This window comes from Pyrgilauda ruficollis, unplaced genomic scaffold (assembly GCF_017590135.1).
Source record: "Pyrgilauda ruficollis isolate IOZ18807 unplaced genomic scaffold, ASM1759013v1 scaffold3, whole genome shotgun sequence".
Taxonomy (NCBI): Eukaryota; Metazoa; Chordata; class Aves; order Passeriformes; family Passeridae; genus Pyrgilauda; species Pyrgilauda ruficollis.
This window is the reverse complement of record NW_024524377.1, coordinates 17,813,243-17,829,041: the sequence shown is the minus strand read 5'-3', so window position 1 is coordinate 17,829,041 and position 15,799 is coordinate 17,813,243. Positions and strand designations below refer to the sequence as shown.

Genomic DNA, 15,799 nt, shown 5'->3' with positions numbered 1-15,799 from the left:
TACAGATTCTAAAAACACATGATAAATTCCCGGACTGTGATGCTTTGTTAAAATGTTCGAGGTTTCTAAAAGTTTTCCTGTAACTTGAGGTCCTAATCCTGAAACTTTACCCAAGCAAAAATCCTATTAGAAGTATTAGAAGACAATATTAGATGTACTGATGAATAAAAACTGCAGTATTAGATATTTTGCAACTTTCTATATAGTGAATGTAAGATCTAACATTCAACATCATAGCACTGCTGACTTCTGTACAAGGTTGTCCTTCAAAACAACTCTTTCCCAAAGTGCCAATTCCACACTTGTGGAATAACATACTGCTAAATCCTTATGAAAACAGTGAACTCCACTGAGCTAAACAAAACCATAATTAGAAGTATTGAGCCAGGGTTTCAAAGTCTAAATATAATTAATTATGTGGATTTATTCTGTTGATGATCTCCAAGGACAACTTACTTCTACAATACAATGTGATCAATAACTGTCAAGAGTAATTACAAATGATGATTTTCTAATTACCAGTTACCAAAACCAAGTCAGCAGTCAACTATTGTATCCATTTAATGAGGGTAAAAAACATTACATATCCTGGCATGCCCTGATGTCAGAGTCAGATATGTGGATGGAAATTGACAACCATACAACTATTTTTGTGATCAAGGTAGATGGACAAATTACTACTGCTGTAAACAAATTCTGCTTGCTGTGTGTGGGGAAAAAATAAGAGAGGGGGGAAAGGAAGCAGAGAGAAATGAAGAAATCAGCCTCTCATTGCCAAAGGAATCTATAAGAGTATGACACCCTGACACTTCGGATTTGACTGATATTCTCCACTTGAATAATTTTGTCAAAACGTATGTGTTGTCTCTCTAATACTAGAATGATATTTTGAGAATAGGCACAGCAAACTTGAATGAGACATGATATTAAGAAGGGAACAAGTGTCTGAAAGAGCTTGTCTTTTATTTACCGCTACACTGGTTGCTTCCACTGTTAATATTCTCTTCAATTTTTATGTGTCCTTGTCCATTATTTTTAAAATATTCTCTTAATATTAAAGGTTTCAAATTTGTTTAATTATTGTGATTGCTATTTTTCAGAAGTCAAAATAATACTTGTTTTTATTATCATTAGAACTGGCAGAGACAGTTCTATACTGATCTGAAGTTTGGGTGCTGCCACTATTTACAAATGAACAAAATTAATAAACCAGTGTCTGCTAACAGTGGTTTGGGGTTGTTTTGCTTTTAAGCACTGCAAGTCTAGAATACATTCCAATTTTTATTTAGGCAGAATGATCAACTGATGTCCACAGCAACTCAGCAGTCTATAGATCACTGTAGCTCAATACAAGCTACTCTTAAGTCAATGTGGTTATTTTTTTCTCCACCAGTTCAAACACATTTTGGGTTTTGTCCTGAGACCTTGCACACTGAATTTTGAATATATTTAAACACAAAGAAAATACTACTTATTTATTCTATTCTGTAGTTATTTTCTGAGTCTCCAAGAACTGACAAGAAATAAATTACAGTAGATGTTTATAAATTATAAGGCAAATGAAGCTACATTAGATGATGGCTATGAATTTATAAATCACGTCTTGTTAAAGTTCATTCCACCTTACTTGTTTTAAACTTAAATTATTTTGAAAAAATCCATAAAACTCAAAAAATGGGTTTGGCTTAAAAGGAACCATCAAATTTTAGAATCAATCTCCTAAAAAAACGCTGATTAGGTTTTCCTATAGTTACAGTACTTACATACTTACAGGTATTTCTGTGAATTAACTATCGCAGTTATGAGTATCAGTTCTTTACTAACAGAATGCACTGTTTTTTTGGTAGAAGCCAGTGCTGGCTTAATTCTGCTCTCACATAAAGACAAATCACTTTATCAGGCCAAATCATTCTAGCTACCGTTCTCTTGTTGGCCAGTATGTAAAAAGCAATCTGAGAATAAGCACAGAACATTTTACATCCATTTTCTATTCATAAGCATATCTGCACAATACTGAAAACACCAATATATTCCCTTGTCTCAGCTAGCAGCAGGCATAAACAAAACTTCCAGATAATATTTATTTTTAACCTCAGTTGGCTGCTGCATGGTGACAGAGTGCCCTGTGCTACAGAACTGGATGAATAATGAAATTCTGAAATTTCCCTGCTGAAGGTCTCATGATTAGAGATTGAGCTATGAATAGCACATTGACACATTATTTCCAAGTCAATAGGGAAAGGTTATTATGTTTATTTTTATATATTATCTTCACAGTGACACTTAAGTAATATTTCCTAATGTTAATTTAAAATTTTAAGGCAGTGCAGATGTTTAGATTACTTAAAATTCATCTGCAAAAGAAAACACATACTTTTAATTGTTCATAAATATTGTAAGTATTGTTTATCTGTAGAAAAGAAAAAATGGCATATGAAAAACATTCCCTACTATAATTCAATGTTACTGTTGCTTTTGTATTATGTGTCCATGTAGCTGTAATAGGTTGGAACAGTTTCTAGGTAAAGGTCAAAACCTGTTCTGGTGTGCTGGAACACTGCTCAAAACAAATACTATGCTCCCCAGAGCTCACAGAGGTGATTTGGTTATTTTTAATAACTTTCTCTGTCAGTTCCTTGAATCATATTTTACAAACATCTTGCTTTAACCTTATTTGCAATTACTGTGTTACTTGAAAGCACACCGTGTTGGTTTTCTGAAAAAAAGGGCACACTGAGCCTCATGCTAACAAATAGATAATAAATTTTCATGTTCACAGAGCAGTATTTTCAAGATACGTTCTTTTTTAAAGCACAAACAGTTGAGAAACTAGCTATTTAACAGCTTACTTTTCAAAAAAAAAAGGAAAACATCAATTAAAAAGAGTTACTCTTTAAGAAGTGACTAAATGAGTGCAATGTTATTAATAATGATGTCAATACTTCTTTATCCTGTCACAGTCTGCCACAGAGCTGAATTCTTTTATGTCTTATCAGATTTGTGTAATTTCACTGATTACAGAAGGATAACTAAACTGGGATAACTAAGTTAGCCAAATGGGCTTGGAAAAAGTGACACTGAAATACTGGTCACAGAGAAACAGCCTTTAAGCAAAGTTTTTTTAGAAATGTGATCAGAACTGTTTTCACTTTTAATTGTGCTGCTAAAAAGGCACCTCAAAGCTCTTTAAAGCTTTTATAATACTTGTTTAATAATTAAAATATATATTGCTGGGTTTTCTTCCCAACCAGCTTTAAATCTGAATGTCTCATACCAATTTTCAGCAAACAGAACTAACTGAGATGATTATTACAAAGAGAAGGCTGGCTTTGGCTCGAGCACCTTAGGTTTTTATTTTACTGTTAATGTCACAAAACAGGCACAGCTCTAATATACACAGAGCTGCTAGTCATCAGGTATATTTAATGAACCATATACTCACAGATGGCCAGTGAAAATATTGTTCATTTTCCAATCTGAAAATCTGATTTCATATGTTATGACAATTAGCAACAAACTCCCCAAAGCAGAGGTCCCCTTACAGTTAAAACACATTCAGGACTAAAAGAGAGCAATCTTACCTGCTGAATATGTGGACTCTCTTCACGTTTTTGACATATAGAAATCAAAATATAAATAAAAACTGACTAGAAGGTTGGGTGGGTTTTTAGCGGTTTGGAAGGTTTTTTGGTTGGTTTGGGGTTGGGGTTTTTTGGGTTTTTTTGTGGATGTTTTTGTTTAGTGTTATTTTTTTGGGGGTTTTTTTCATGAATTTTACTCTACTACAAAAATTCATCGTAATACCTTACAATGACATTTAGCTTTCATTAACTTTGAGGTCAAGAAAAATTAGGAAAATTTTCTTATTTGATGAATTCAGATGTCAAATTTTACTTTTTTTATACTTACCTTTATTTATTTACACACAACTTTATTAATCTTAAACTAATTCCTTCGTTAGCATAAAATTATTTTTCAGTGTTACATTTTTAATAACTGAAGCTATCCAGAAGCCACTTCTTTACTAGCACATGAACAAAAGGTATTGCCTCAAGCCTGTTATTTCTGAAGTCAACAGTACAGAAGAAAATAAATTTTTCCACATCTTGTGTTCTAGTGTTAACGTGTGGATAGCTGCAGACCTGTTCAGTCTAGAGACAAGGCTTTTTTTTAAAAAAAATATAGAGAATATTGGTCCGAAAGAAGAAAAGTAATTTCATGTTATTATGTTAGAATAATCATGTTTTACTTACCATGTGCTCTCAGATATTTGCATTTCTATTTATAAGAAACCTAAAACTTTTCAGTTTTATGTAATTATTTTCATTGTATTACTGACACATTAAGAAAAACATGAGACATTTTTCTGGAAGATGTAACATTCATCATTTAAAAATGAAAATTATTCATCAGTGACAATACCTATCTACCATGATACATGGCAGCCCGTGTAAGCACCAGTCCCAGACTCTGGTGACAAGACACTGCTTACATGTTTGTGTTAGCAGTAGATGTCAGCCACTCCCCAGCCAAGCCAATAATGTCCAGTCCTGTGGACAGCTGATTGAAAAAGCGAGGGTGACCTGAAAAGAGAATTGAGACAAACTTAGAACAAACTCTACCGGTATCTCTCAGGTTTCAGAATTAAACCATCCACCTTTTCTGACACAAATCACAGGTTTGTACTCAGAATACCTGCAGCAAAGTTTTCAAAGCAAGTCCTGCTTATGGGGAGACGGATGTCTTATTACAAACTTGAAAAAATGCTTCGGATGGGAGCCTCTGTATGGAATCATTTGCCTTTAAAAGAGAACCTCAGAATCGACTGAGCCTGTAAACACCTCCGGGACCTGCCCAAGGGCCTGGGCTACCCATTTCCAGGGCCCTCTTCTGACTTCTGCCGGGCTGTGAGCTCGGGAGAGGAGTACAGGCTGGGGAACACCCCCTCGGCAGTAACAACCTCCAGGTGCCGGGGCTATTTGCATTCGAATCGAGGAACAGAGGGAGGCTCAGGCACTTGAACTGGGGCTGCAAGAGTGAGACAGGGCTACGGAGGAGCCAGTCTCTTCCCGAGCTACAAGGACACGGGAGAGACGTTTTGCGGGGTCTCGGCAGGAATGTCCCAGCTCTGCAGAGGGGACAGGGCCCCGCAAGAGCTCCTCGACTCGGGCCCTTTCCCCACACGGTTTATAAGCGAGAATTCACCTCCTTAAACAGAGTTTGCTATTGAACGGAAGTAAAGCACATCCCTGTATTTCAGCCCAAGTTGCTTTAACTACTTTCATAAGCAATAATCCCGAGTCTTGGGGACCTACTTTTCTAGCATGAAGAGAGGAAATTCCTAACAACTGGTATCGGGCGCTGAGGGGAGGTGGGAGGTGTCATGATTTAGACCTCTCTGCTCTCGGAGAAGGACACGCAGACAGCACACTGGGGACAGCCCGGCCCTAGAAGAGAGGTCAGCTCTCGACGCCTGGAGGGGACCCTGTCACGTCGGATTCGGTTCAACACTAGGAACATCAGCATCTTTTGACATGAAGAAATAAATGCGATTCTGCCCCGAGCGATGTCAGCAGAAATCTTTTGGAGGCGTGAGCCTGCCGGCGCTGCCACATAGCGACACTTCGTGAAGAGGATACGTCGCACCCGGGCTGCTCCCGCCCGAGGAACCCACGGCTCGGGGCTAGAGCCCAGAAATACCACCGTGGTTAGCTGTTTGCTTTACAAATCAGCACTTCTCTCCCTTTCCAGGGCACACTGACTGGCAAGTTATCTTCAGGGACATCTCGCTGACCTCCCATAGCTGTGAACGAGCCTGCGATCTCCTAAGGCTGGGCTGCAGATTCAGACCCGGTGACTTTGAAGGGAGCTTGAGAGAGAATGGGCCCCAGGAGCCCACAGCAGAATGCATGTCCTGGGCAGTCAGGCGATCCGAGCAGCACTTTAAAGCTGCACCAGACACCGCTTTGAACAGAGCTTGTGTCCGGTCGGATACCTGCCTGGGGACACGTCCTGCTGGCTCCACAGAAGCTCCAGGGGAGGTCGGGGTGAGGGAAGGAGGCTGCACGACTTGGGCACAATGAATAGCGGAATAATGGTGCAAGCATACAGAGCGAAGGCACTCTGACTTAACCTCAGGCCACCTGTCCAACAACCCACGCGTTTGGGAGTGAAACGCTCTCCCCATTGATTAAGAGTACAAAAATCAAAGTATGCTCCTGACTCCACTGAATCGATAAAACCATCATGTAAATAGGAAAAAGGGCAGAACGCTACCCGCCACATCTGTTGTCAAGATTTTGCTCCTTGAATGCACTGCACTGGGTTTTCACGGCTACAAAACTAGCCACCGCAGAAAGCTGCGTCCCGTCCTTCAGGAGCCACGGCCCGCAGCTGCCCAGCCGGAGCCCGCCGGGAAACAGCCTCCCGGCCTGAGCTCCGCCGCTCCGGCTCCGCGGGGAGATTGCCGCCCGCTGCGGCCGAGCCGAGCCGAGCCGTGCCGAAGAGGGCAGCTGGCCAGGCAGAGCTCAGCAGCCCTGAAACGCTGGAGCAAGGCTGGAGACAGGAAACTCGGCACGCTCCATTACCGCTCCAGTTCCTGACCCGCTTGGGTACGTACAGCAGTCAGGGCTAGTTGCCAGCCAAGATTCTTGTGGATCCTATATAAAACATTTCAGGCCAAATAGCCTGAAAGAGCATTGACTTTGCTCTAGAGCCTACCTACAGCTGACCCAGTAAAATAAGTGATTACAAACTGGGATTTCTGTCTCATTCAGAAGGACCTGGACAGGCAGGGCTCCTGGGTAATGGGCTGAAATCCACAGGGTTCCTTTATTGATTCCTAGGATTTCAGTCTCTTTTTCATTAAACGTTTGATGAACATAAAAAAGAAAAATTGCAAATTCCGTGTCATTTATGCCCTCATTTACCTAATGATATTGCTCCCCAGAGATACAGACAGCTCGCGTTTCATCAAGTGAAAGAGATTACGTCTTAAAAACTTGTTTCTGTGCTCTAAAAACAGCACTGAGCCCTACCCGGCAGGGACGGATGGTCATCAATAAATGAAGTTTCTGTGCAGAAATATTTCCAGTGCCTGCAGCCAGCCCTGGAGCCGAGCCTGCACGGAGGCACAGTCACGGGCATAGAGAGGGTGTGAGCTTACCTCCTTGAGCTGTCAAGCTCTCTTCACCGTGAGCCCGAGAAAAGTCCCAGGAGAGACTCGCCACAGAGTAGTGTGCAAAAACCTACCTGTTCTCACTCCGTATTTCAGTGTGTCCCGACAATCCACCAGAATCTGCTCCAGGGACTCAGGGTTGTCTGAAAGCTCCAGGTTGAAGCCCTCCATGCCTTCCAGGAGCTGATGTGGGTGGTGGAAGTCCAGCACTTTGGTGGATCTGTCAAAAGTCTTCCTCACGTAGTTGAGGAGGATGTCCACAACCTCCAGCAGAAACTGCATGGTCTGCTCCTCACCATTCTTGGAGGGCAACAAATCTGTGGGGCAAACCAGCAGTCAGTGCATGCTTTGGGAGAGAGAAGCAGAGATGAACCAGCTTCAGCTGCCCACAGCATTCCAAGGAGCTGGAAGCCGTGGTCCCAGTGCTGCCTGGCTGCAGCTGGGCAGACTCCCGGTCCCTCTCGCCCCATGGAGGAGGGTGAGCCTGGGTCACCCATGGCAGCAGCAGAGGTACCTCCAAGGCACCCCGGCCTAAGAGCATGCCCTGCAATGCAAAGGTTGTGCGGCGCGAGGCACTCGCCTCCCGTGGGCCAAAAGCACCCAAAATCCACACCTGCCCTTACCTTGCAGCATCCCACCTCTGCCCCACAAAGGGATTGCTGTCCCTTTTCCACTCCTCTTGCAATGGCCCCATACCAGCAATCACAGGCTGCTTCATTACTACTTTACTAAGGAGGATAAAAACATAGAATTACTCTCCTCCCAGATACTGGATGTGGAGAAACCCCTGCAAACCCTGAAGCTGAGCTGCAGATGATTAGCCCAAAGTACATAAAACTGCTTTTCAGGCAGCTTGCATACATCACCAGTGCAGCTCCCAAAAAACACAGACACAGAGCTCCCTTCAAAAACAGCCAAGGAAAAACACAGCCTAAACATGGCTGCACTTCCAGGGGAGATGAGGGCAAGACTACTAAGGGACATGCCTGAGCTGGAGCAAGGAAAAACTGTAAAGTGTTTACCTCTGGCATACAGATTGGAAAAGTCTGTCTCGGTGCGCCGGAACCTGGATCCCTTCTCACTGTTCTCGCATGCCAGCATGCTCTTGGAGGACTGCTTTTCCTTCAGAGAGCTGACGATCCGGCCCTTGTCTTCCAGGCTGTTGGTCCTTTGCAGGAATCCTGCATTATTATTGCAAGGTGCACAGGTCAGAGCTTTCTCACTTCCCAACATGTTTAGAAATAACTAAAGCAGCTCTCTAGACAACAGTTAAAAGCAGTGTTGGCTCTAGATCTGACTAATGAGGTCAGGAATAAGGGTATTTATGGGGATTATTTGCCTCCAGGAGGGAGAGTTCAAAATGCCATCAACTGCAAAAACGCAGCCATGCAAAAAACAAAATTTCGTCATTTAGTGCACTGGTAAATTCTTATTAAGTCGATCAGACAGATTCCACTTCAGTAATCAGCTGAAGAGAGTTCAGGATGAGTCAATGCTATTTCAGCCTGCAGGCGAAGTTTATGGACCTAGCAGACAGGGGCAATGATGTACGATTAAAATCAGGGCCATTTTCAGCTCTCCTCGTGGTGCTCTCACGCACAAAAGGCATGAGAACAAGCAGCCATTCTGGAGCATCCGTCCTGAGAGTGCTAGAGCTCTGAGGATACCAGTAGCACATATACAACCCCACTTTCCTATTATCATTAAGTACTGAAGCGGATTTTCCACCTGAAAAGATGCTTTGATGCTAACAGTAATCATTCCCCGGAGGTCTTAAGAGCTCCGCTCTCACCGGAAACGCATCTTTGGCACCCAGAACCCGAACACAACTGCTGCTGTTATATGTCACGGCAATAATAAACCCACTCACCCCAAGAATTATTGGGGCGGGAGCCATGCAGAGTCCGCAGCGAGTAGTGAGGTCTACTTTAACAAGGCAGGGGGAACAATTAAGTTTCTGGATTTAATATATTAAATCTATGATGCCCACTAAAACACGCATAGTGTCGGGCTTTTTGTCTTTGAGGACTGCATAGGATTTTGACCTTCCGGGTTGCACGGAGTGTGCCTGTATGTTTGGAAGAGGCACTACAGTGGCGCCGGTCTCCTTTATTCTTTATTTTCTTTTAAAACAAGCAACAATCGAATGCAAGGCTCGTCGCGGCTGGGGATATCCGCCAGAGGGCTCAGCAGGGAGGAAAACGAATGTCCTGAGTTCGCTCACCCACGTTCCCCGACGCCGCTTCTCTTCAGCGCCCTCCGCTTTCCGGCCAGATGTCCCTGCTCTCCGGAGCCGAGACGGCGGACCGGGACTGTGGGCACCTCCCATCTCCCGATGGCCCACCGCCGGCCCATTCGGGACCCCTGCACCTTGGGCAGGCATAGGGGCTGAACGTCGCGGGAGAAAAGCGAGCGACAGTGAGCTGCTTGGCCAATTGCTCCCGGCGCGGTACCTGTGCCTCGGACCTTGCTGCCAGCCAGGCGGTCACAAAAAAGCCATCGAAAACGGAGCACTCGGCTGGCAGGCCCTTCTGCATCAGTCGGGTACCCAGACGAGTCTCCAGGAGGGTCACTCACAGGTAAGTTTGTCAGAGCCATACTTTCAGTGAACATCGCACGTTCTGCCTTTTAATTCTGATCTTCTACTGATTAGTCTTTTTCTGTGATGCTTTTACGAATGAGACAAAGACTATTTAAGGGAAACTCTCTTCATGCATAAGTTCAGAGTAGCCGTCCATATATACACATATATATATGTAATACATACATATATATGTATATATATGTACTGCTTCTAATGGCTCTTGCAGGGATCATTATCTCCTGCAACAGCTAGTGCTATTTTCCTGCTCATTAGGAGGAGCAGCAGATATCAAAGCAGGTGCAGTCTAATCTGAATTATGGATCCTCTTTTACCAGGTCCTGGGATTTGATTTTGCTTTGTTTTCCCTCCACCCGTCTTTTTTTCAGGCTCTCAGTAGCGATGCTCAGGTGGGACGGGTTCCGTGAGAAGAGACGCCCGCAGGAGCAGCCGCGTTCCGCTTGCCCCGAGAGCCGTGCTCCTGGCACAGCTGGCGCTCCCCTCGGCGCGCAGACGAGGGCTGGGAAGGAGGCAGCACCGCTCCAGTAACAGAGGAAGGCTGCAGTCGCCTCCAGTTCAACTCTCATCGGGCCTAGCGAGGCCGTGCCATCGCTGAAGGGTCTGACCTAACTAGACGCTGCGGACAGGGAGCTCAGTCCTTGCCCGAACGACTCTGGGCTGTTGTTCCCCGCGGAGGCTCCCCGGCCCCGTCGTGTCCCGCAGCCGGCGACGGGGATCAGCTGGGGCTCGGAGCGGCCGCGGGCGGGGCCTGTCACCCTGCGCCTCGTGGCGACCCGGGGCTCGGGAGGCTCGAGGGCGGAGATTAGAGGACGAAAAAAAGCCTGAAGGCCAGGATCGCGCTGTCGGTCGACATCAGCCCGCCCGGCTGTAGGTGACATGCCGTTCCCTCCAGTCCCTCGGCTACGGCAGTGTCTGGTGGACCTGGAGGCTCGGTATAAGGGAGAGCCCGTGGGACAGGGGCAGCCCCCGCTCTGCAGCTGCCGGACCATTTCGTTTGCCGAGCCCCTCTCTGGGAGGGTGTGGGACGTTCCCCAGCACCGTCGCTGTCTGCAGAGAAGCGTAACAGCCGGCCCTCGAAGGCTCCTTCCGCTCCCGGGGAGAAGCGCATGACTGTAGCCGACCTTTCATCTGTATCCTGCCTGAAAAGCGACGCCGGTGTAGGACACTTCCAGCAAGTAGCAGAGTATGAAATAGTGTCCGCGCTGCTTCTCCCGGAGCAGCGGAGAGCGCAGCCTCTTTCAGCAGTAGATCCGTTTCGCAGGTGCATTTTCACCGATGTGCTTTAAGAGACCGAGTTTCCAAGAGCCCAGTGACACCGGACTGGTGAGGGAGTACCTCGGTGCGCAACGCCACCACAAATTCAGCGTGATTTCACATCAGGCCTCGCACAAGGCAGGTGTTGAGCCCCCCTCGGCGCCGCAGCCCTGGGTGGACACTCGTCTTCGGGGACAGTCCTGCCGGGTCCCGGCGCCACCGCAGCCATCGGGGGTGCACGGCGGTGGCGGCTGCAGGAGATCCTGGACCCCGCCGCCGTCGGGGCGTTTAGCACCACCCACGTAAATTATGCTTGGCAGCATAAATCCCACGGACTCCGGAGACAAGCCCAGTTTCTAGCATGCATGGTTGCTTTGGAAGCTCCACTCTCCCACGTTGCTCACTGGGTTTGGAATCATCAGCTGGCCGAGGCCAAAGAGGAGACGCACCGGAGCAGTTTTACTACGGTGAACATTCCACTGGTGCCAAATGTTAACAGGATCAGTCTCAGCAGTAACAATTGCCATGGTGGGAGTGTAGCATACAAATCCAGATACAGGGGGAAATCTGCCCATATTTTGGCCGCCGTGACAGTTCATTAAACCTCTTAAAATAGGGGGTTGGGTTTTGGAGGGTTTTTTTTTTGTTTGAGTTAGGTTTTTTGGGGGTTTGGGTTTTTTTTTTTTTTTTTTTTGGTTTGGTTTTTTTAGGTGGATATGTGCAGAGATGAAGGGGGGGGAAGGGGTCGGGAGGGGTGGGGGTGGTGGTAGCAGCAGCGCTCTTTTCAGGTGGTGGCTTTCAACCAGAAAAGGAAAAAAAGCTAATCCTTAAATCGCTCAGTTATTTAAGAAGAAATTACGTACATCTTGGATACGTAATTATTGAAAATGTCAAACCCATAATACACAACTCAGATGGAAGAACCAACTCATTGTTCAAGACCTGCCTTTTCTCTGAGGTCAACCCTTATTTAAAGTTTGCATTCAAAATTAATCGATTTCAGTGCGATACACACAAAAGGAACAATTCCAAGGCGCCTTTGTGACTATACAATATTTAGCATCCGGAATGACATCTTGTGAAAGGTAAGGACAAGGAGGTATCACCTGCAACAGTCAAATGTCAGTTCGTTTAGCATGTTTAATTAGGATTCTTGGCAACCTTAATACTTCACTGTGTTTACCATAGGCAACCTTCCCTGTATGTCTTTGTGAAGGTGTTCGATTCGAATGGGAGGGCTCATACAAGCAAAAACAGCGGTCGTGATCAAATCTGAGTATTCCAAAATGGCATCACTCACTATTCAGAGTATATTTTTCATGTAAAACAGAAAAGAGCCAGTAAAGGAAAACAGCACCAAACCACAACCAGAAATACAGCTTGTCTTGAACTCCCTTCACAAAGCCTTCACTACGCTCTCTTATGCCCTTCTCAAATCCAAAATGGTGGGATATTTCATTTTCAAGCGTATTTGATCTCATTGAGAGAAGCTGCGCTGTCCTTCTCTAACCCCCACAGTCTAGCAACACGGAGCAAGCCTAAATGCGTTACTTTATCAGTTCTGCTTGCCGGGCTTAATTAAAATGATGGTGAAAATGCCCATCGCTCCAGCCACTGAGGGGACTGGTAGGGAAATGGTCCATTAAACCCAGATCAGGAGCTATTTATAGAACTAAGCGACTACTCGTTAATGTCGCCAGCGGCTACCACTGAAATCTCTCACAGACACGAGGCTAAACATTTGCACCCCGATTCTTTTCCCGTTCCAACTTCCATGTGACAAAACGCTTAATGAATGAACTTCGACTCGAGCAAGCAGGGAAAGAGGTTTAAAGAGGTTTAAATGTCCCTTTGCATCGAAAAAAAGGTTCGTTTCTCCCACGACATATTTCCCATCCCCCCCCCAAGAGACAGAGGGGAAAAGGGGAAATAATTTCTATGCGTCAGGGGTATGGGCTAAACGGAATGATTCCCTCATCAGAATATGAAGATTTGACTGTTAGCCTCTGAAAGCGAAGGCGCTACTGAGATATCTAGAGAAGGAAGACAGCTTGTTATCTGCAAATGAATCTCTTGCTATAATGTTGCGATCTGATTGTGCATTTGTTTCCCTTCTGCATTTCATGTGCCTGCGCGCTGACTGGCTGCCAGCGCTATCTTACCAGCACAGCAAGCTGACGAATTGCTCTTTAATAAGGCTCTCGTTAATCTTTTTTTCCCCAGGAGATCCGTATTTTCTAGTCAGATAAGGTTGAAAAATTTCAGACAGTGAGAGGCGGCGAACCGGTCCCCCGCCCCCAGCTTTTCCTCCCCACGGGTCTCCCCGGCGGGTCCTGCGCTTTTTTCACCCGGAGCGCCCGGCGCCGGCACCCACCGAGTGCGGCAGGAGGGGCAGCGGGGCCGCCGCCGTCCCTCCCGCGGCGAACACACCGCGGCCCCAGCCCGCGGCAGGGCACGGCGGGGGCGGCCGCGTACTTCACGCGTGGGTGCGCGGGGTGCCGTACCGGGAGGCACGGCCGCACTTACCGCATATCTTCAGCCCGATCTTCCTGGTGCACCCGTGAGCCACGCCGCACCACGAGTCGTAAGCTGGAAGAGAGAGCAGAGTTGTTCCCCTGGGGCGGCGGGGCTGTCCGGCCGCCGCGCCCCCCACCCCGGACCCCCGCACGGCTGCATCGCGGTGAGAAACGGCTGACTACGAGCCCGGCGGCGCTAGGCGCGGGGCAGCTGAGGCTCGGATGACAGCGAGGTGACATGCTGGCCTGCCCAGAGGAGAGGAGAAGGCACCCGGGACCCGACATCTCATCATTTACTGGCGGGGCTCCAGGGAAGTAGCAGCTTAAAATAAAGTGGCGTGAAATGGGGTCACAAAAGAGTTCAGGAATTAATTGGGTGAAAAATAGTATTTGACTAGATGATCGGACTCGCATCATTGAGCCTCGGACGGACTGACGGGCGCCGACGGCTCTACTGGGACCGCACCCTCAGAGGGAAAAAGCTGCTTCCCAGCCCCTCGAGTCGTGGCTCACGTGGCCCCAGCTGAGCCCACGGGAAGCGGGGAACGAAGCCCAGGACCGAGGTGGAGGGTGCGCCAGCCGCGGCCACGGGCACTAGCGAGCCTCTCCCGTCCGTCGCTCGCGGCACGGGGCAGCCGCAAGTCCGGTAGCGATGGACCCCAGAGGGCGACCGGGGGCTGGGCTGGCTGACCCGGCGTTGGGGCGTGAGGGGAGAAGGTTTCAGAGGAACCAGGACGAGCACGGCTCACCGAAGCACGGAGGGCAGCGGCCTGACTCCCGGGGCAGGGAAAGCGGGGGAAAGGCCACGGCGCTCCCGACCGGGCGGAAGAGCCCGCTCGGCGGGGGCGCTGCCAGGGCCCGGGGGCGGGGAGCCCGTGTGGGCAGGGCAGGATGCCGCTGCCAGCGGTTATCTTTGTTTTAGCCGTGTTGCCCATTAATTCGATTTCTGCGAGTGACACCTCGGTCGAAGGCAGCAGTGCCTGCCACGCGCGCCTGAAACAAGACCCAGTGCTGCCGTTCGCCCCCTTCCCCGTTTTCTCCAGTTTCAGAATAATGACAATAATGACTCTGATTCTCGTAGCTCTTTCAGAGTAAAAGCTATTACCCGCTCTGCTGTCCCTGACAACCTTTCATTTCTTACTGTTGCCCGCTCTTTGTCTCTGATGCTTCATAGCATCGAGCCTCTTATTGTTTGGGTTTTTAATTTTTTTTTTCCTGTAGGGGATGGTCTGAACTGCCTGGCAGGGTTATAAACTGATTCTCTATCCACCTGCAGCAGCCTTTGCTTCCCACTCACACCTCAATAACTCAAGGCGAATTCAGAGCAATTAGGAACATAACGCTTTGAAAAGCTGCAATTAGCATCCAAATTTCGCTTGATTACAGGCTTCAGTGTAGGCTGAAAGAAGCTGCAGCATTAGCATTTATAAAATGTAGCTGGGAGACACCTGCTTTAATACCCTGGTGTAACTTCGCCCTTTAACTGATTCGTTTTCTCTGCACCCCTTCCAACATCCCGATTTTTTTTTTTTTTTTTTTTTGTCCATCTGGGAGGTCAGTTTATTGTCTGTATCTCTCAAACGTGGCTGGAAGATAAAGACAACGTTGGTCGGTAAGGTGGGCTTTTCCCCACAGCGTTTTATTTGCCACGGACCGACCTCTCCTGTTCCCAGTAGGAAGATGGTTTCTTTGTGTAGAGCACTTTCCGCACCTTGCTTAATGGCGTGGAACAGGGCTTCATAGATGTATAATTTCGTTTCGAAACTGGTCTTTCTGAGCCTAAATGGAGAAAGCCTCCAAAACAGTTAAAACGAGGAAAATATTAAAACCTACTTGTAGGTCGCAGATTAGGTGGGGTGGGGTCCGGAGCATCGTTGGAGGACGAGGGAGCGGAGGAAGCCATCCTTTCAGAAAAGCCCTAGTCCCCGGAGCTCGTATTTCCTCGATATTCCTCTGAGGGGTGGGCAGCAAGGAATTTGCTGGAAGGAAGAACAGGCTGGTTTAGTAGTCTCCTAGAGCACCGCACCGGAGTCCCGTCCAGACGCCAGCGGGCGGCAGCCGCGCAGGTCCCGAGGCGGCGGCAGGACCGGCCGAACCGGGAAAATGCCTCAACAGACTGAAGAGCAAAATCTTCCCTTCGCTAGATTCCAGGGCGCTACCCCCCGCCCCTGAATGACGGATTTAGCAGAGCATGAAGCCTAGAGCAATTATATCGGTGGCCACTGAGCAGGGCAGTTATACGGTTCGCAT

General features: G+C 47.3%; 1 protein-coding gene across 1 annotated transcript in view; it reads right to left on the bottom strand.

The window, feature by feature from the left end:
* GAD1 (glutamate decarboxylase 1) overlaps positions 1 to 15,509 on the bottom strand; it is a 28,137-nt gene extending 12,628 nt beyond the window's left edge. Inside the window, exons 1-5 of the mRNA XM_041473055.1 lie at positions 15,383 to 15,509; positions 13,560 to 13,622; positions 8,200 to 8,358; positions 7,252 to 7,494; positions 4,493 to 4,583 (exon numbers count right to left, since the gene is read on the bottom strand). Of these exons, the coding sequence (XP_041328989.1) occupies positions 4,493 to 4,583; positions 7,252 to 7,494; positions 8,200 to 8,358; positions 13,560 to 13,622; positions 15,383 to 15,452 (626 nt within the window). The 5' untranslated portion in view covers positions 15,453 to 15,509. The remainder of the gene's footprint in view (positions 1 to 4,492; positions 4,584 to 7,251; positions 7,495 to 8,199; positions 8,359 to 13,559; positions 13,623 to 15,382) is intronic.
* Positions 15,510 to 15,799: the final 290 nt, after the last annotated feature.